Here is a 20,955-nt window from a genome sequence, read left to right as displayed (position 1 = left end):
TTGTGTTGCACAATCATTAGATGGACACTTTTTGCATCAGTCTCTTTTTAGTAGTTGCTGTTAAAGTACACATAGCTCATATTTCATTTGTACTACGAGTTCTGTGGTTTCAAAACCGAGCTTAAATTTGCTGCAGTTACTAAAATCTCTTATGCTGTGATTAATCTAAGTATCAAAGATAATAATTTTATCGACATCTCCCCACCCCTCAAGCCTGTCACTGGTCAAAATCTGTCACTATAGAAATGTTATTAGGTGTGTCTGCAGATTTCCTTGGTTCTTGATGTAGTGTTTTTGTGTTTTGAATACACAAGTATATATATATATAAGATTGAATTCAGTGTTTTATATTATTTACTTTTGCTCAAATTACTATGATAATTTTTTTGTTAATGTTAAGTTGATGTGCATCTACAGACATGTATTTTCCTCTTACTATGGTGGTTGTACATTTTATCAGTGAGCTAAAATCCTGTTCTTATTGTTAATCACTGTCTACTATTCGAGTATGGATATACTTAGTGTAGATAATTGTTGATTTTAAACTAGATTATGGATTACTTGCTTATTAAGTTTTTTGTTGTTTTTTATGTGTTTACGAATCATTAGCCCACACTCTTATTTTAGTGACTTTTGCTATATTGAATGTTGGAAACTACTGTTTTAAGTGAAAGTCTGCATATAATGCAAAAAAAGAAGACAAAATCGTTTTTCTTAAAGCTGAAATACACTTCAGTTATGTGCTTAGACTGTGTTGATGGGGAAGTTGGTGATGTTGATTGTATATGTTATATGAATCTACCCAGGTGAGCGAACTTTACTGTCTTTCTATGTTAGATATATTTGATTTAATGGAAGTTTCTACATCTATCAGATGTATGTTTTTAATCCTTTGTGATTTTGTTCTAAAATGCTGACATCTATATTGTTCACTTTGAGTATTTATACTAGTAATAGCTTGATTTGGTAAAGTGTTTCCACTCTCCTTTTTTTATTTGTATATTTTCATTGTTTTACTTGTAAAAAAAAAAACCAATTTATTCTATGCTAAAACGAGTTTTAATGTACCATCTCTATATTGTATAGGTATAATCTCAGTTATCAACTGGCTGTGGCTCAGACTATGGTTCTTAATAGCACAGGTTTTTATCTTTAGACATGTTAATTCTTTATTAGGTATGACCCTTTTGTGGCCAGTCTCTGTATGTTAGGGGTATGAACTTAAAACGAGCATACATCCATTTAGAATGAGTCTGGGAAATGTAAGATATTCTTTATATTGTTTTTAGATATTGCAGTATTTGTAGAAGCAAATAGTTTGTTTCTATTGTAAGTAATTTGGTTGGTTTTCTTTAATGTATGGATAAAACTAATTTTAACTGATACTGATAATTAAAGAAAATGAACACTAAACAAAATACGATAATCTTGTTTATGCTATTGTGTTCTATGTTCGACATAGTAGCAGTAATAAAAATAGACCCCCTATCTGTCATGAATGGCCATGGGATTGCACCTAGAAAGTTCCCCTCCAACGTACAAGTCCAGGCAAGGTTGTTTATGGAAGACTAACAACCAGCCTCCCTTCTCCATGCCACCAATGTTATCCAAGGAAAAGGCAAATGCTGATACAGCTTGGCACCAGTGACATTGCAATTTGTTTCTACATCTGAGGTAACTGGAGCAATGGGAAATAAAGTGTCTTTTCAAGAACACAGTAGCAGTAAATTGTATTTATTTATTTCTGAAAGCTAGAATGTAAGATTTGTTTTTGGCAATAATGTGTATACTTTTAAGCCCTTGCAAGTATGGCACAAGCAGTTGTAAAAGTTGCTTCCTGAAAGGCACCAATTGTTAAGCTTAGGTCACATATGATCAAAAAGAACTGCAATCAAAGGCTTTCCAGCTATGACCATCCCTTCTTGTTCTTAAGAATAGTATGTCTAGGACTTAATTATTCAATGTATTCCTTTTTAAGACAATAGAACCTGATTTGAGGAACATTGGGCTTGTAGCAGGTTAAACAACCATGTAAAGTCTCCCTCATTAACTTGGTGAGATAACAGTATATTAATCAATTATACAAAAATTTGTAGTAAATAATCTTGCTTAAAAGATGATCTTACTGAAAAGATAATCTGCCAAATGTATCAGACAACGCTTACTCTAGTTATATGGCCATTGAATCACAAGCACACAAATCAGTAAATGTTTTGTTTACTAATTTCTACATTTGAGCAAGCATTTTTCAACTTGGATCAGAAAGTCCAGGTATTTATCACTGAAGAGGACAAATTGAGTCTGCTGATTCACTGGCCTCCTGAGGGAGGCCCTGTGTTTTTCTCTCTGAGACAAAATATTACTGATTTATACTTTTTTGCATTTGTATACTCATTGTATGTATGCACACTGGTGTTGTTTTAAAATGTTTTTATGCCTATGGGTTGATTTAAATTCTTTACTACAAGCAAATGTCTGTCAGATGTTCAACGATCATATTACCTATAATAGTATCTGCATTTCCAATAACGGAGCCACTATGCAATTGCTCGACCTGCTAGAAATAGTTGGCAAATTTCCTTCAAATTGTTACCTACCATCTTGAAACAGGGAAGGACTGATTAAATGGTGTAATCCTTGATACAGTAGTCCTGGCAAGAGAGGACCCCTCCCAAATGGGATGGACACAACCAGAACACTTTTTGATCACAGATCTGTTTGAGTATCTGATTTGGGGAAAAATGATTACCATCACCTGTAATTCCTTCAAGGTATCTGTTCTTTATAAAGGTGAATTGTTCCTACATAGTATATCTTACTTATATCAAGGTAAACTAAATCATTAATAGTTAAGTGTCTTTGCCATGGATACAATTGAGCAAGAGTCAGGAAATAAATCATTGTTCTTTTGGTTGGTAGGATGACTTTGTAATGATACAAACAGCTTGAATGTGTCTCAGCTCAAACAACTTGAATGTGTTACTGGAAGTTTAAGACACAGATACTAGTACACAGGATTTAAGTTGATGTCTGGCTGGGTTTTAAACTATTGTTCTAGTCCATAGGTCTTTGCTCATGAGTTCAGAATTGGTATTGTATGTTTCTCTGCCTGTCAGACTAAAAATTGGATCCGATCTCAGATTTCTTGATGGGGAATTGAAGTTTGCGATGGTTCTACTGGCATCTTTGTTGGAGATAGTGTAGATTTTTTTGTAGATTCATCATAGCTATAAAGTGTTAAAATGTGACTTTATAAAGTAAAATTCTAAAGGGAAAAATTAGCTTGATGAAATTGATGCACACCACCACCATCATCATCATTTGAGGCATATAAGTTGCTCCAACAACAGGAAGACTTGGTATGGTGTAGTTAAATATGATTTTTGAATGACAGAAAAACTTATCTGCTATCATCTCAAACAGCCTAAGTCCTGCTTGATTCATATTAATAGAGAGAGGGTGCTTCGTTTATTGTGAAGTGTTATAAGTGTGCTTATGTGTTAAACATATAAGATTTTGGTATCAAATTTCCTTTAGATCTAGTAAAGTATTACTCTATATAACTAAGGACATAATTTAATTGATGTTGTGTAAGAAAAAAGAAAAAAAAAGTCCATTTGTGCTTAAAATTCTGTTTTGCTCAACTGTTTGTTGGGGAGTGTTGAAGTATTACTCTTGATTTAGCACTAAACCAGTATTTATAGAAATGTAGAATTGATTGGAACAACTCCAGTGTTGCTGGTGCTTATTTTATCGGCAATCCTGAAGGAAAAAACACAAGCCTAAATGGAATTTGAACTCAGAAGGTGTAGACTAAGGAGTTTCTCTGAAAATATTATCAAAGCCTTTTAATGATGGAAACAGGTCTGATGTGCTTGAATGCTTTGTGGTAATTATTTTTAAGTTCATATCTTATCTGTTATCTTTTACTTGTTTCAGTCATTAAGTTGCAGCCATGCTGGGGCACCACCTTGAATTTTTAGTTGCACCATTTGACCTTAGTACTTAATTTGTTTTTCTTTTAAACATGATACTTATTCTATTGGTTTCTTTTGCTGAATTGCCAAGTTGTGGGGACCTCAACACACCAACACCAGTTGTCAAACAGTTGTTGGACACACACATGCACATATATGCATGCACACATACACACACACAGGGCTTGTTTCAGTTTCCATCAACCAAATCCACTCACAAAGCTTTGGTCGACTCAAGGCTATATAGTAGAAGACAATTGCCCAAAGTGCCATGCAGTGGGACTGAACCTGGAACCATGTGGTTGGGTAGCAAGCTTCTTACCACACAGCCACACCTCTGCCTGCTAGTTAAATTTGTATTTCATTCCTCATGGACTAATAAAATACTATATTATGATGGTATCTGTTTAAGTATACTCTTATCTTAAAACTTTAAAACCAATTTCCTTTTCTCTGTAAATTTGAAACATGATGCTTATGTAAGGATCTCCCACAAATTTATTTTCTCTATTTTGCTTTAGTCATTAGACTGTGGCCTTTCTGGGGCACTGCCTTGGAAGAATTTTAATCAGCTGCCCCCCCCCCCCTACTTTTTTTAAAAGCCCGGTACTTATTCTATTGGTCTCTTTTGTGGAACTGCTAAATTATGGGAAAGTAAACACACCAATACCAGTTGTCAAGTGGTGGTGGGATGGGGGGACAAACTCACTCACAGACACACACACACATGGCAGGCTTCTTTAAGTTTCTGTCTACCAAATCCACTCACAAGGCTTTGGTTGGACTGTAGCTATTGTAGAGGACACTTGCCCATGGTGCCATGTGGTTGGGAAGCAAGCTTCGTAAGAATTACCACTTTATACAAACTGATGGGGTATGCAGTTTACAATAAAGTGCATATAAAGATAACACCAAAATATAATGCACAAACAAATATGGAAAAACAGATTGGGGATGGGGAGAATATTTCAGGAAATATTTTCTTACTCGGTCACATTTTTTTAATGAAAAGGGAGTGAATTGATTAGAATTTGAAAAATAGATTAACTTAACATCAGAATTATCGTTATAAAATTGTTCCTTTGTGTATAATTAATATCTTAATGCTATTAGAAATGATTAAAAATATAAAGCTCACTCTTTTGTTGTGTGATTAAATGAAAATGAAATTTTAATAAGTGTTTCGATTTTATGTGAAGGTAATTTTTGATGGGTTAAATATTTGATGATGTATTTTACCCCCATATTGTTTTCTAATGAGTTGGAATATGTACATCTATCTATCTATCTATCTATATATATATATATATATATATATATATATATATATATATGAGAATTTTTGTAACTTTAGTGATTCTGTGTGTGTCTAAGGGTTGTATAGCATTGACTTGGAAAATTAAGTTTCATATTTGTAATTGAAGGTTTTTACATAAATACTACAAGCAGTATTTTCCAAATAGAGAACAAATATTGCTATTATATATATGTATGTTTTAATAAGATATCACTCTTCAAGACCTCTACAGATAGTCGTAGGTTTGAGATTTATACTTCAAGGTTTCTTTTTTTTTTATTATTGTGACAATTATGTAAAATAACACACAAGATAGCTAAGAATGAGCTAATAAGGAAGCATCTCTGTGGTTGCCTGACCTGCTAGAAATAACACTCAAATCTTTAAAATACACCGTACTGTCTTCAAAATGGAAGAACACATTGGATAATGTATTCGTGATTGTCCAAAATAATGGCATGGTCATGGCTGGAAACTGATCATTGGTCTATTTGTTCAGAGCTGACTTGTTGTTAACAAAACCAATTAAATTATCTCATTTTAAGCAATCCTAACAATGCAATATTATAAAATATTGATGGCAATTCTTTCACCTCCTTTAAGATTGGTTTACATCATGAATATTTAAAGGTAAAAGCTGTATGATTGATTAGTAGCAGAGTGTTTGTAATTTATGCTAATATGGTTAATTTCCTTCTAAGAGTGATTTAGCTTTCCATTTTTTTAGAGTTGGACTGAGAAATATTAGAAATGAATGACCTGGTCATGGAATCCCAAAATTACTGAGTATTTTTGTGTAGCAATTGTTTCAAAGCTTTGAACCTGAATAAATTCAGTATTGGTCCAATCAAGTGTGAGGATTATGTATTGCTCTGTTGTATATAAAAAAAAAAAAAAAAAAAAAGGAATAGACATTTTATAAGGCGTCTATGAAACCAAGTGTTTATTATGTCAGAGCTTCTCAGTTATGAAAGGGAGCTCTATCCTTATTCTTCGATGCATTTAGATTACTTGCAAAGAGGTCATGAATGGATGCATATCTCAGAGAAAGAGAATCTGGTTTATTGATAATCCTAGAAATTTACTGTTATTAACTTCTATAGAGGTTAATGTTACAGGTAAAGATGTCACTGACAATGAAGCAGAGAGCCAAGCGTTAATAATGGCAAAAGAATTTGAAAATCACTGGGTCAGTCACGACAAATGCAATCACTTTCCCAGTTAGAAGTGAAAGGAAAAAACAAAAACAAAAGAAATCTAATTGTGAAATGTAACATTTTATGATAGGGTTTGTTGTTCTGTTTTCGTCAGCCATGTATATTGAGTAGATCCGTATGCCTTAAGCATTTAAACCAGCCGTATCTGACCAAATATTCTATTAGTTTTATTTTCAAATTGATCAGATCAGCCTCTCAGACCTACCTTACAATGTCATTCTAAAAATAATCACATCATCAAAATCTTGAAGCTATGAGTTAATGCATGGAGGCGTGTGGCTTAGTGGTTAGGGTGTCAGCATCATGATCATAAGATTGTGGTTTCGATTCCTAGACCGGGCAATGCGTTGTGTTCTTGAGCTAAACACTTCATTTCATGTTGCTCCAGTCTACTCAGCTGGCAAAAATGAGTAACGCTGCGATGGACTGGCGTCCCATCCAGCCGGGGAACACATGCGCCATAGAAACCGGGAAACTGGGCCCATGAGCCTGGCTAGGCTTTAAAAGGGCACATTTATTTATTTATTATGAGTTAATGCATAATTATTTAAAAAAAATGTGAATAAATAAGCATTACATTTTGACAGAGTAATCTGAATGCTGAAGCGGGTAGATTTATAAATTTTCATTCTTTGAATAAATATCTTAGAATCTATCAGCTTCCCTGAAGTCAGACTAGTCTCTGTATTTCTTTTATTATGTTAGTAGATTAGAACAATTAGCATGGCTTGGATCCAGGATGCCAAATAAAATTGCTGAAATTGTGAAGACTTGATTCAAGTGTTCAGCATCTTAATCTGATACCCATAATGTTAAGTGTATGTTGGAAATTTGATTTGGCAATATAGTTTCATGGAGTGTAATCAGTACAAGCATGACAGGGTGGAAAAAAGAAAAAAAAAAGTGGTGTAACTACTTGTCAGCTGGACAAGTACTTAAATTGTATCTGCTGCTCTGACAAGGTTGAAGGCAAGCCACTTAGGGCTGTAATTTGTGTTGATACATTTCTGGAAGTAACTGAGTTTTTTAAATTTTTTTCTTTTCCCTAAGAGTAGATATTAGAGGTATTGATTTATATAACCTGGTGTAAAAATAAGGTTAATGTTATTTATTCTTTTATTTAATGTTCTTTTATAATCAAAATCACGTTTTGCATCTTTGAGATACTGAATGAGTGGGCAAGCTGTCTGTGAATTAAGTATAGAACCTAATTATAATTTCTAGTTTTACTTCACTAACATGGCTTTTTTTTTTTTTTGGATAAAGCATGAATGTCATACGATTCTCCTTCATCCTTTTCCTCCTTTTATCTGAGGCCATATGAGTATATAAGAAATCAATAATATCAGTTAATGAGCAATGTGGAGATGAATTCCTAATGAACTAAGTATTTGACATGACATATTTCCAGTTATAGCCAATTCCTGTCACTTTAGTTCCCTTGCAAACAACATGAATGCTACATAATCTCATTTCCTTCATTTTCTAAACTTAAAGTCTTAAATCTGTCAGAAATCTATATTTTAAAAGGTTAGTTTCCAGGAGTATCCTATAAAAACTTTCGTATGTTAATAGAATATTATGCTATAAATGGCCATATTTATAAGGAGCAGAAGTAGGTGAGGTAGGGGTTTAGTGATGTTCATACTTTTATCAAAAGCAATAGCAGTATCAAGGAAGTAAATTTGGTTCTATACTTAATTTAGAGGTAGCTTGTCCATTCATGGCTGTGTGGTTAAGAAGTTTGCTTCGCAACCACTTGGTTTCATGTTCATTCCTGTTGTGTGGTACCATAAGCAAATGTGTTCTATTATAACCTGAAGCTGAACCATAACTTGTCAGGGAAATTGGTTCTCAGAAACTGTATGGAAGCCTTCCCTCTCTCTCATCATCAGCATCATTTAATGTCTGTTTTCTGTGCTAGCACAAGTTGGACGGCTTGACTGGGGTCTGGGAAGCCAGGAAGCTGCACCAGGCTCCTGTCTGATCTGGCAGTGTTTCTACAGCTGGATGCCCTTCCTAACACCAACCACTCCGTGAGTGTAGTGGGGGCTTTTTACATGCCACTGGCACAGGTGCCAGGGGAAGCTGGCAGCAGCCACAATCAGTTGATGCCTTTTATGTGCCACTGCATATATATATGTATATATATATATATATATTTAGGAGTGTGTGTGTACATACACACACATACATATATAAAATTTAATAAGGAAAGAGATTGCTCTTTCCAGGGATGTCTTGCATCCAAGCTTCATCCGGTTCATCCATATATCTTTGAATTTACCAGAATCTGTTTCTCTAGTGTTAGTATTATTAATATGCTAGTACTATACGCATTATGGAGTTCCAGTGCATGCATTTGTATCTTCCCGTTTGTATTTTGACATAGTTGATCTATTTAATGCATAAAATATATCCCTGTTTAGGCTGTATCCATGTGGAAAAACCTGTTTTGTTCTTCATATGAAAGACCAAGATAATAAGTACCTTAATGGAAACCAGTCATTGTTAACATCAGGAAGGGCATCTGGCTTAGGATACTGCCTCAACAAAATCTCCTTCATTTCATCCCAGCATGGAAAAAGCAGATGCAAAAATATTGTTGATATTCACAGTTAACCGGCTTGCTTTACTTTTTACTTATTTTCAAATTGTTCAGTAATTTGTTACAGTATTATAAGTATTAATACTAAATCAATGAAGCAGTGGACAAAATGCCATGTAGTATTACATCTGTTTATATCTTGAGCTTCTAGTTTAGTTTCATTTTTCCAAGGTTAAAATAAGTATCAGTTAAGTAGTAGTGTTGTTGATTTTAGCAATTGACTACATCTACAAAATGTTTTACTTTATAGCAAAGTTAGAAATCCTCGTTGTTTTAATAAAAGATGAAGTGCCTGTAAAAAAAAAAGGTAAAAAAAAGAGGAAAAAAAACCTAATGCTGAGTTCATCCTTTTGTTGTCTAAGTTCAAATTTCATCTGGGTTGACCATGCTTTTTATATAGTTAGACTTGATAAAATTGAATAAGTACTATTACCAATTCAATCTAGAAACATTTATAAACCTGTACCAATGTAAGAAATCATTGTTCTTTTTTTATGTAATTTAATGATTTGTTTGTTTTTCTTTCAGGTGGGAAGGTAAGAAAATGAACATACCTCACCGAATCCTGACCCCGGAGGATAGCAGTAAGAGCTTCACTAAAACTTTGGAGAGTGACAGCAGTGGAGACTATAATACACCTCAATCTTCATTTGCAGATGTAAGTTTTTCGATATTTCTGGATAATTTTATTAAAATCCGTTTCGGAAGTGAAGTAGTATATAACACAGTCTTGGCTTTGTTGATTAAACTTTGAAAAAATATTTTAGATGTAGGTGCATATAGGCCTCTTTATTAAACTCTATTTCTTTAGATTGTTCTTCCTGATTTTGTTCCATGTCTCCTGAAGTTTCCCCTTTTCTGTGGATTCCTTCCACTTCAAACTCTTGGCAATTTCTTTTATACAACAGACATACACCATGTGTTTCCCGTGTCTGTACCAAGCCCCTTGCACTCAACTTCTGATTCCTCTTATAATCCAGCTTTTCTCTCTATTCATTTGTGCTCCAAAGTTTATGCACATTAACATCCCACATCCAGGTGAGCATACTCCCCTCGTTTCTGTCCAGCCTTTGCACATCATCCTCTGCATCCAATGCCCATGTTTTAATACCATGCAGCACCACAACTTGCACATAAGCATTATAAGTTTGCCCTTCATTTTATTATTAGCAAAGATAATAGCTCCTTATCCCTTTAGCATTCAGATTACTCTTTGACATGTAATGCTTATTTATTCATATTCTTTTATATTTTTCATGCATTATCTTGTAGCTTTGAGATTTCAGTGATGTGATTGATTAGTTTTAGAATGACATTGTGAGGGAGGTGCGAGAGGCATGATCTGGCCAATCTGAACATAAAACATACATGACTAAAAGACTTCACCAGGTGGTGCTATTTAGTTTGACATGGCCTGGGCCTATACTGGCTGAAACCTATCAAAGTTATAAAACAGAATATTTGGGCTGGATATTGCTGGTTTAAATGCTGAAAGGTTAAACTTTTTCCACTCTACTTTTAACTCTAGTTGCTCATTTTGGAACTTCCACTACTTAATAAGCACTTGGGTAACAGAAGCTCTCAGCTACTTTTAGGGAATTTTACAGGCATTTGAAAGAGTTTGTTCCATATATATATATTTACTGGCGACTTCTCCTGCATATCTGCAATGTGCAAAATCTATCTTTGTGAGCTTTCCTGTAGTTCCATTATACCTTATTTGTGTTTCACAACTTAAACTGAGTACACTGTATGGAATTTTTATGTACTCCTTTCTTGCATATAAATATTATCACTGCTTCCCTGCTGTTACTGCATATTCTATCTTCACTTTGTCTTTATCACTCTACTCCCCTCATCATAATTGTTCACTGTCACCTCCTACATTCTTGTTTCCCCACTACATTGTCTGTGTCATGTTGTCTTGAATGAATAGAGACAGCATAGTTGAGACAATTCTTTAGTCTTATCAGAGGACAAGAGAACATCCCTAGTACTGGTGCTACCTTGAAATACACCCCCATAAATTTTGATTGTGTGAAGCAGTATCATTTGTCCAGACTGTGTGTGATTCAATTGACAATAGTTGTATATCCAGCTAGTTTGAACTTGACAATAAAGATGGTCTGATTTGCTTATGTAATTGTAGTAATATATAAATTAACTCTCTGTTCTATGTATTGTATACATTCCTTTATGACATAAAAAAATCTACTTCATCTGTGTGTGTGTGTGTGTGTGTGTGTGAGAGAAAAACTTTTTAAGGGTGAATTTTACTTAATTATTTGATTACTGATTGGATTATCTTGCATACCATTTGGGGTTAGATCTAACGAGATTATACATTATACTATTGTAATAAGATGCTTAATTTGTCAAGCATAGCCTAATATCAAGTGTTGAGGAAAATATGCTTGGAATTAAGTATTTGTGTATTTATTTAGGATTGATTGAATTATGTACTGGGCTTGTGTACTTGTCTGATTATAAAACTTTACAACGTAGAGTACTTGAGGCTATAATTGATGTTAATGTCTTTATTTCTCTTGATAAAATCGGCATACATTATAAGTTGACATTATGTAGGAAGTGGTCTCCCTGATATGACAATTTGATAATCAGTTTGGGAAATGAGGGCAAATAAGATGAAGTCTAGTGATGTTATGTAATTTTGCTTGTCCAGATTATTGTAAAATGAAAAAGACCCAAATTCGTCCTATATATATATATATATATAAAATCATCAGTTAATGTCTGCTTTCCATGCTGGCATGGATTGGGCAGTTTGACTGGGGGCTGGCGAGCCAGAAGGCTGCACCAGGCTCCAATCTGATCTAGCAGAGTTTCTACAGCTGGATGCCCTTCCAAATGCCAACCACTCCAAGAGTGTAGTGGGTGCTTTTTATGTGCCACTGGCATGTGGGCCAGTCAGGTGGTACTGGCATTGACCACGCTCAAAAGGTGCTTTTTACATGTCACTGGCACAGGTGCCAATCAGGCAGTAGTCATTGGGCACGACAATGATTTCACTTGCCTCAACAGGTCTTTGTGAGCACAGTTTATTTCCCAATGATTGAAGGGTACTCTTAAATGGGCTGGTTATGCTACACTGGCATAAGCCATGGATATGGTCTCACTTGGCTTATATATATATGTATATATAAAAGTATTGAATGTTTACCAGAATGTAAATTACTATTGCTTGGTTTTCAACAATATTAATGAGAATATTCAGTTGAAATTTGAAAGTATATTGTTAATGACAAACTTTTGCTATCTATTGTACATGTTTTTTTTATTTGAACAAAAGGTTCCAGGTTTGTTTAGCGACTTAAAAACTTGGATCATCAATTCGTTTCTCAACTGTCAGCTAAAAGGGTACTCATTCATTTGCTATTCCATTGGACTATTTTAACCCTTTAGTAGTCATATTAATCAGTCAAATGTAATGTTTATTTATTTACATTGTTTTGAATTAATTCAGTTATCTTTGAGATTTTCATGATATGATTGCTTACTCTTAGAATGATCTTGTAGGGTAGGTATGGCTTTCCAGATCTGTCCAGTTTTGGACCAGATATGGCTAGTATAAATGCTAAAGGGTTAAATTTATATTTCATCAGCTTAAAGGCACAATATTGTTATCCATGGGTTAACTATAATCACGTAGACTTATGATTAAACCATTCTAGCCATGACCATCTCATTTTTTTTGGCACAATGTATTCAAGACTACTTTATCAAATATACCCTTTTCCCCGTATTTAAAGATGGTAAGGTTTGATTTCTTGAAAATTTTGCTGCTATTTTAATCAGTGATCAGATAGGGGTTCCATCAATGACTTGATGGAGATGTATTTAGTTCTAATGTTTCTTGTGACAAATTTTTCATTGTTTTTGACTATCATTAAATCCTTAATACTGAAAAACTCTGGTGTCAAGACAAATTTGCTTCCAATTTTAACTTGGGTCCACTTTACTTTTCATTCCTCCAGACTTGATAGCACCAAAAATATACTAAAATTAATTCAGTTCACTGTATACTTCTCTTACAAATGTTGACCTTTTGTTTAATCAACTGGAATCAGTACAGAAGTTAGTTCTTTCTAATTTTGTGTCTGTCGTTTGATGAGTAATTAGAAACATGAGGGTTGTGTAGACTCTTTAGTCTTGGCAAAGTCATGGCAATCCTCTCCATTGCTAGTGCCATGATGTAATGTTCTCAGTACACTCTATGAAGTATGGGGTCAAGAGGACCCTTTATTGTTATCAGACACTGCATGATAGCCTCTCTAGTGCTGGTGTCATGAGAAAATGCATCCTGTACACTCTGTAGAGTGGTTGGTGTTAGGAAAGGGTATCTAAATGTAGAAGCCAAGCCTTTAAAATGGAACTTACAAATGAGATGTGCTTTTTTCACTCTTCTAGAAAGAAAAACAGAGATGACTCATCCAACCCATGACAGCATGGGGAGCTAATATGATGATGGTGATAATCATCATCAGCATAATTACTTGTATCTGTTGGATATATTAATGTTTAATAGTTTGTAAGGTTATTGATACCATTCTATGCCTGCATCTCCTCCCTCACTCTCAGTTCTTGCTCCCTCAGAGTAGTTTCATTGTTCCTTTTGCCAATAACGTATTGTTATTTATGACCTTTTTAATTTGTATTTTTTTTTTAGGGTGTTAGTCATGGCAGTCAAGAGTCATTGGAGAAACGATCTAGTCTTACCCGGATGAAAAGTTATGATGCAGTTGTATTTGATGTATTACGTGTACTACCAGAGGATTTTGCCGTAAGTTGAACCATTTAAAAAAAAGAATTTTGCTTCATTAAAAAGGTGGAGATGTGCTACATGAGTTTTTTTTTTCTTTAATACCATCTTCTGACATGGACTAAAATCCAGTGTGAGTTGAAATATATAAATAGAACTTGCATATAAAAGACCATTTTAATGATATCTGAAAGTAAATTATTGAGCCTTTTTTTGGTACATTAACCTTGACTACTACACTAAATCCCCAAATCCCCACCACAATAATAAACTCCCTGCAACTACATCACACAATTACCCTACTCTTCCCTCTATATACTTCCATATATACATTATAGGGTGCATTACATTCTGTACCAACAAATTTGCACAAAAACTTAGAAACACTTGGTTTCACAGAGAAAGCAAAAAGAAACTGACATGGATTCTTCAAATCCAATCTATTAGTGGCACAGTGAAGATTTGTAAGACATTGCCCAAATTATTCATCTGAGATTATGTGAATAGATGCACGCACTTGGGTGTATGCATCAACAGTTCGATCAACACACCAACCCAACCACATATTTACAAACACCAGGAACTCTTACTCAAAAGTCTTGTCACTTTGTTAGTGACTATCTTGGACTTTCTCATGAAGAACTTAAAACTCGAAGAAAAATCATATATAGTTAAATAAATGATATGGGAACAGAATTACGTGATTAACTTCATTAGCATACAGCTGTCTCTGCTATGAGATGTAGTGTATTCAGATTTGAATGATTGTGCATTACCTTATGGCTTCCTCAGAGCTCCTAAAATGAAATGCAAGCCTATTTGGGAAAGCATTGACACACTCTGTAAATGCTTTCTCAAATAAACTTGCATTGCAATTTAGAAGCTCTGAAGAAGCTATAAGGTGATGCTGAAGCACTCAGCTGTGAGGACACTGCTTCTTATAGCAGAATGAGCTGTAAGCAAGGAAAGTCGATCATTTAATTCTGTTCCTTTGTCATATATTTAATTCCATATTATGCTCTCTATTTTATTCTGACGCATGTTTATATTGAGTTCTAACATTGGGCTATTAGTATCGCTATGCCTAAGTGAAATCTGTTTTATATATATATAACAGATTTCACTGTTATATATATAAATAAATAAAATGTTAAGTACAAAGTATGCATTTATGGAAAATGTAGAAGTAAAAATGTTGTCTGATGACTATTGTGTTATTGCTAAATTAACTCCCCCCCCCCAATTAAGTAATTTCTCCATTTAAGTTATTAGTTCTTTCAGCTATGTTAAGAAAGCTACACAATCTGGAGGCTTGGTTTGCCAGTTGCTCTAACTTAGGGCAATTATACTTTAAACCTTCTGTATAACTAAATAACATAATTTAAATATGCTCATAAGCCTGGAAGAATACACTTCACTAAAGCTATCAGTGAAGCGATCAGAAACATAGACTATTATGAAATAAGGATTGTTCTAACTGAATTATGCTCTGAAACACATTGCTTATTATAGAAATACAATTTTTTTTTTTATGGGGTGTCCTGTACCCTAGGAGTACAAATTCATGGTGAAGGAGCCAGGAGTTTGCTATTTTATCAATTTTGAAATTGTTTTACATCTTTTAAGGCTCTTTTACTTTTTACTTTCTTGTCTTTTTATGTTTTATTCCGTATATTGTGCACACACTTTTGGCTTTTATTGGTGTATTTCTTTACTTGATTCATTGGTACTTTTTGTCCACCCCCACTTTTCTTTTACTCTTTTTTTAATGAGTTGTAGTACACTTGAGTGAGTATATACAATTAGGTCATTATTATTATTATTATAACATATTGTTGTTGAGTCCTAGACTGGCTCTAATTGTTTAGATCTAAGACCAAAACTATTCCAGCTGAGTGTTTCCTTTGAGTGACTCATATGAGTTCATAAATGCATAGAAATGTCACAATTATGGTATATCTTTATATATAAAATTCTTTCTCTGTCTGTTCTCTATACCTTCTCATACAGCTGGCCTAAATCAAATCAAATTTTACAAGGTAATATTATCAGACCATGAGTGTCAATATGTAATTGTTTTTTTTCATTTGGATTAAAACAATACAACATTGACACTGGTTTGGTATTACATGTCAAACGTGAAAGAATAACATCTATATTGTAAGGTGATATAATATTGTTTCACTTTTAATTCTAATGTAATAAGGCTATAATATTGTTTCACTTTTATTCTTTCACTTTTTATTCTAATATGATAACACTAAGATATTCTTGTAGCATTTACCATTAAATTAGCAGTTCATACATGCGCTTCTATTTGGTTAATTTGCTTATATTTCGTTACTTTATACTGTGTACAAAAGTAAAGACATGCTACATACATACAACTGCCCACAAATATAGAGATCAATGTATAATTTTTTCTATGTTCAAAATTTTTGTTTACAATATTGAGAAAATATGCCACCAAAGAAAAGACGTAATCTCTCCAGAAACAAGTATAAGGCAAGGAAAATTGTAGAAAACCGAAGGTGAGAGTCTCAAGAGGGAAGGGAGATGAGGCTTTCCTAAGATCAGCAAATACATGCTGCAGCACATCAAATGGAGTCTGGAGAGAAGGGAGATGAGACTTTTTCAAGATCAGCAAATGCATGTTCCAGCACATGAAAAGGTGTCTTAAGAATGAAGTGAGATGAGACTTTCTCAAGATTAGCAAAGGCATGCTGCAGCATGTCAAATGGAGTCTCAAGAGAGAAGGGAGAGGAGACTTTCCCAAGATCAGTGAATGCATGCTTCAGCACTTTATGCTAGATCAATAAAATGTTTTAATGATTAGAATAGCTCTCAGAAAGAGACTACATACAAATTCGTTCTTCACAACTCTTGGAGCTGCTTTCCATCCCATTCTTATAAAAACGATAATTTTGTCCAAATTGGTGTGCTAAACTCAAATTGTCATTTCTGCAAAGCTTTAAAATTTCCAAATGAAACTAATGGCATTGCCAGCGCTATCAGCTTATGGATCTTCTGGAAGGTGCTTCCATCCAGTCAAAGGATTTTTTTAACAATATCAGACAATACAATTCTGCATTTCAAATGACATCGTTTGGTGCATCTAAAGATATGGTTGAACATGGATTTACGCTACCATTCAAAGTTTAAAGCAAGTCTGTCACCTCATTGGTTCCCTGTTACCCACAAATGGACAACCACAGTTACTCCAAATTTACTTTAAGTGATGTAGGACAACAAACCCAAAGGAGGAGCCAAAACTTCAAACGATGGGCCATTTTAGACGCAGCACCAACTGCTGCAAAGGAGATTATATCCACTGACAGCTTTTCAGTGTGTTCAAAAATCACATACCTGCCACCCCCAATTTTCCATGAAAGGTTAGGGCCTGAAATGCTCCAAACAGATGCATGGCATGTCTCTTAGACGACTTAGCTCATCATTTATTCCACAAATGTTTTGCTGTCAATACTGCATTTTCCCATATCAACATAAGTGTAATACATATATATATACATACATGCAAACTATGCCATTTTAATCCCAAGCAATGCTGAGTATTTCTGCTAGTTTTTACTTATTTACAATTAGATAAGTAATGCTCATTTCATCATTGGCACATTTTGTGATTTTCTCTCTCATCTCATTTTCCAGAGTCAAATAACTTTATTGGATTTACCTGTCTTTCAAGCAATACAACCTGAGGTAAAGAAACTTTTGTTTTTTACATTGCTTTTTGTGTTAATTTAATTTTTTATCATCAGATTGTTAAAAATTCTGTTTTTGCTTTCAGCCTTTTAATGGTCATTGTTCTATGAATTCATCTAGTAAACTTTGATTTTGATGTGCAACTGGTTTTAGGTTTCTTTTTTTTTTTTTTCTTAAATAGAGGTCAACCACACATTTCGTCCTACCAAGGTCAATAAAATAAAGTACTTGTTAAGTTCTGGAGTTGATATGATTGACTATTTCTTCCCCCTTAAGTTTCTGACATACCTAATTTAGAAACAATTATTTAAAGCAGTGAGTTAAGAGATTTGTCAACCCATGCCAGCATGGAAAGCGGACGTTAAACGATGATGATGATTAAATAAAAATGCCTTGTAGTATTCTGCTGCTTCATATTGATTCTAAATTCTGCCAAGGTCAGCTTTGGAGATTGATAAAATAAAGTACTAGTCAAGTACTGTATTTGATATAATCAATCATGCCCCTCCTCCACATTTCTGACCTAATTTGAAAGCAGTTATTTATGAACTTTACCTATCTAATTCTATTTGAATCACTGTTTTATCATTTAGATTAGAAATAAGTGGGAAAACTTATAACTTTGGTCAAGATTAGTTTTTAGATTAGATCTGAGGTTATAATCTAAAAATATCTTGAAAAAATTATTTATAAACTTTATTTGCTATTAAAAACTATGTATTATGATATTTAAAAAATTGTTTTAGCATTTTAGGGAAAGAAATAAAAAAAAACATTCAGATTTCCTAATTTTTAATCTTTCCCTCTTACAAGTTTACATTAGAAATTTTGAAATTTTTCAAATTTTTAACATATTTTGACAGTTTTGAACAGGGATATGATTGCTGTTAAATTTTTTTTTTATTATCATGAAATAATAGTTTCTTCATACAAAAATTTGGCTAGTATTATTGTAAAATAGTATAAAATGACTTATTAGTGTTGACTTGCATAAAGAGTCTATGGGTTGACTCTTGCTATTGGTGCTGCCTTATGTCAATGCCATAGGGTCAAAGAGTTGATCTACGAGGGGTGTTCAATAAGTAATGCCCCTGACCCACTTGCAGTTGTTTGATATAGCTGAAATTTTGCATGTGCACTTATTTATACCTCTATAGATTAAGTGGCGAATTACAGCTCTGAACTAATTGTGGTTTCTGATTTACAGGTGTTTGAATTGAGTCAAGTGTGAAATGGAGCCTGTTGAGTGTCGAGCAGTGATCTGGTTTTTGTATTTGAAAGGACGCACACCACGGGAGACTTTTGATGAAATGAAAGTAACTTATGGTGATGATGCCCCATCATATGACCTTGTAAAATGCTGGCATTGTGAATTCAAACATAGTCGGAACTCTGTGGAAACAGCTCCCAGATCTGGTCGCCCCCTTCTGCAGTTGATGAGACGTCTGTCCGTCAAGTTGAGGCTGTCATTTTGGAAGGTCAACACATAACTATTCGCCAAATAGCCCATAAGGTCAAGATTAGTACCGGGTCTGTGGAAACTATCATTCAATACCATTTGCATTTGCAAAAGGTGTCTGCCAGATGGATTTCCAGGTTGCTCACACCTTTCCAGAAGCAAGAACGCGTTGAGTGCTCGAGTATGAATTTGGAGGTGTGCCAAGAAGATGAGTCAAAATTTTTCAAAAGACTGATCACACAGGATAAAACCTGGGTCCATCACTATGATCCATAGACCAAAGCCCAGTCAATGCAGTGAAAGCACCGTGACTCACCTCCTCCAAAGAAGGCAAGGGTGCAGCCCTCCGCTGACAAGGTTATGCTCACAGTCTTCTGGGACCAGGACGGAGTAGTGATGACAGATTTCCTGGCAAAGGGTACGACAATTACAGGAGCCTATTATGCTTCACTTTTGAGGAAATTAAGAGAAGCTATCAAAATCAAGAGGCGGGGCAAGATCAGCAAAGGCATCCTCCTCCTGCAGGACAACGCTCCGGTCCACAACTCGCGTGTCGCCAGATGAGAAGCACAGGCATGCAGCTATGAACTCCTCCCCTTGCACCCTCTGATTTTCACCTCTTCCCAGCCATGAAGTTGATTTTGAAAGGAAAGCGTTTCTCAGATGATGCAGCCTTGATTTCTGAAGTCACGTCGTGGTTGGAGGACCAAGCTGCGGTCTTCTACAAAAACGGTCTCCAGAGCTGTATCAAACAATGGGAGAAATGCATAACTCTGGGTAGTTCCTATGTAGGAAAAGACTAATAACTGTGCCAAGTGTCGTTGCTCTACTGCTATGGGAAGTGGGTCAGGGGCATTACTTATTGAACACCCCTCGTAACAGTAACTAGACACAAATAGGTACATTTCAATTATTTATAAACTTTCAATAGCTCGTCTTACCTAGAAATAGATACAATGATGTTTTTGTTTACATCTATGACTAGAAAAGACAATTTAAGTGTTGTCAGCCCTGATCAAAAACATTCCAGTTATGACCATTGTTTTTTTTTTTTTTGTTATTTGATATTTTTTTATTGGCACAATGCAGTCAAGGATGACATCTATTGTGTCCTTTTGTCCAATGTTGCTGCTAATAAAATGCTTTCCCTATTTTAACAAGTACTTCATTTAGTTGCAGTAAATTAATATTCAGTTTACACCAGGGGGGGAAAAAAAGTATAATTAATCCTCAGCTAACTAATGCAAGCAAGCTGAAACTTCAAAGTCACTGTCAACTTTTACATTACCACATTATATATATATATATATATATATATATATATATATATTGTGTGTGTGTGAAGATGCGTGGCCTAGTGGTTAGGGTGTTGCATTCATGATTGCTAGATCATGGTTTGTTTTCTGGACTAAGTAGTATATCGTGTTCTTGAGCAAAAAGCTTCGTTTCATGATGCTCCAGTTCACTTACCTGTAATTCAAAGGGCCAGCCTTGTCATATTGTGTTACACTGAATCTTCCTGAAAACTACATTAACCCTTTCATTACTGTATCAATTTTTGATGTTCTGTGTTTCTTTCAATTACGTTAGATATTGTTAACAACAAACAAGATGAGGACAAATATCCGTCGAATGTAAATAACGTACATAATTCCTCATCTCTTAAATATAGAACTGTATTATCTAATCAGTACGGAGCCGGCATTAGACTTCAAAGGAGACATATAGAGAAACTCCATCAAAAACTAGCTCGTCTTTCAAACCATCTAACTCTCTTACGTAGATGTAGAGACTCAAAGCTAATACCACCTGGCTTGAATATAATGATACCAGTCGATTCACATGACGTGAACAACAACAACAACAATAATAATAATATCAAAGAATACCTTAGGAA

General features: G+C 34.5%; 1 protein-coding gene across 10 annotated transcripts in view; it reads left to right on the top strand.

Annotated features, from left to right (window-relative positions):
* The window catches only part of LOC115217012 (ras-specific guanine nucleotide-releasing factor RalGPS1), a 224,100-nt gene that overhangs the window by 144,844 nt on the left and 58,301 nt on the right, over positions 1-20,955 (top strand). For 8 of the 10 annotated variants that reach the window (XM_036506208.1, XM_036506205.1, XM_036506181.1 and 5 more), the window contains 3 exons: positions 9,628-9,757; positions 13,787-13,900; positions 17,546-17,596. In XM_036506208.1, coding sequence (XP_036362101.1) covers positions 9,644-9,757; positions 13,787-13,900; positions 17,546-17,596 — 279 coding nt within the window. In that variant the 5' untranslated portion in view covers positions 9,628-9,643. Of the gene's footprint in view, positions 1-634; positions 807-7,446; positions 7,454-9,627; positions 9,758-13,786; positions 13,901-17,545; positions 17,597-20,955 lie in introns of those variants that run through there. The other 2 variants (XM_036506187.1, XM_036506209.1) reach the window with 2 other exon arrangements.

Source organism: Octopus sinensis, linkage group LG1 (genome assembly GCF_006345805.1).
Source record: "Octopus sinensis linkage group LG1, ASM634580v1, whole genome shotgun sequence".
Taxonomy (NCBI): domain Eukaryota; kingdom Metazoa; phylum Mollusca; class Cephalopoda; order Octopoda; family Octopodidae; genus Octopus; species Octopus sinensis.
The sequence above is the reverse complement of the archived record's forward strand: the minus strand, read 5'-3'. Positions and strand labels throughout refer to the sequence as shown.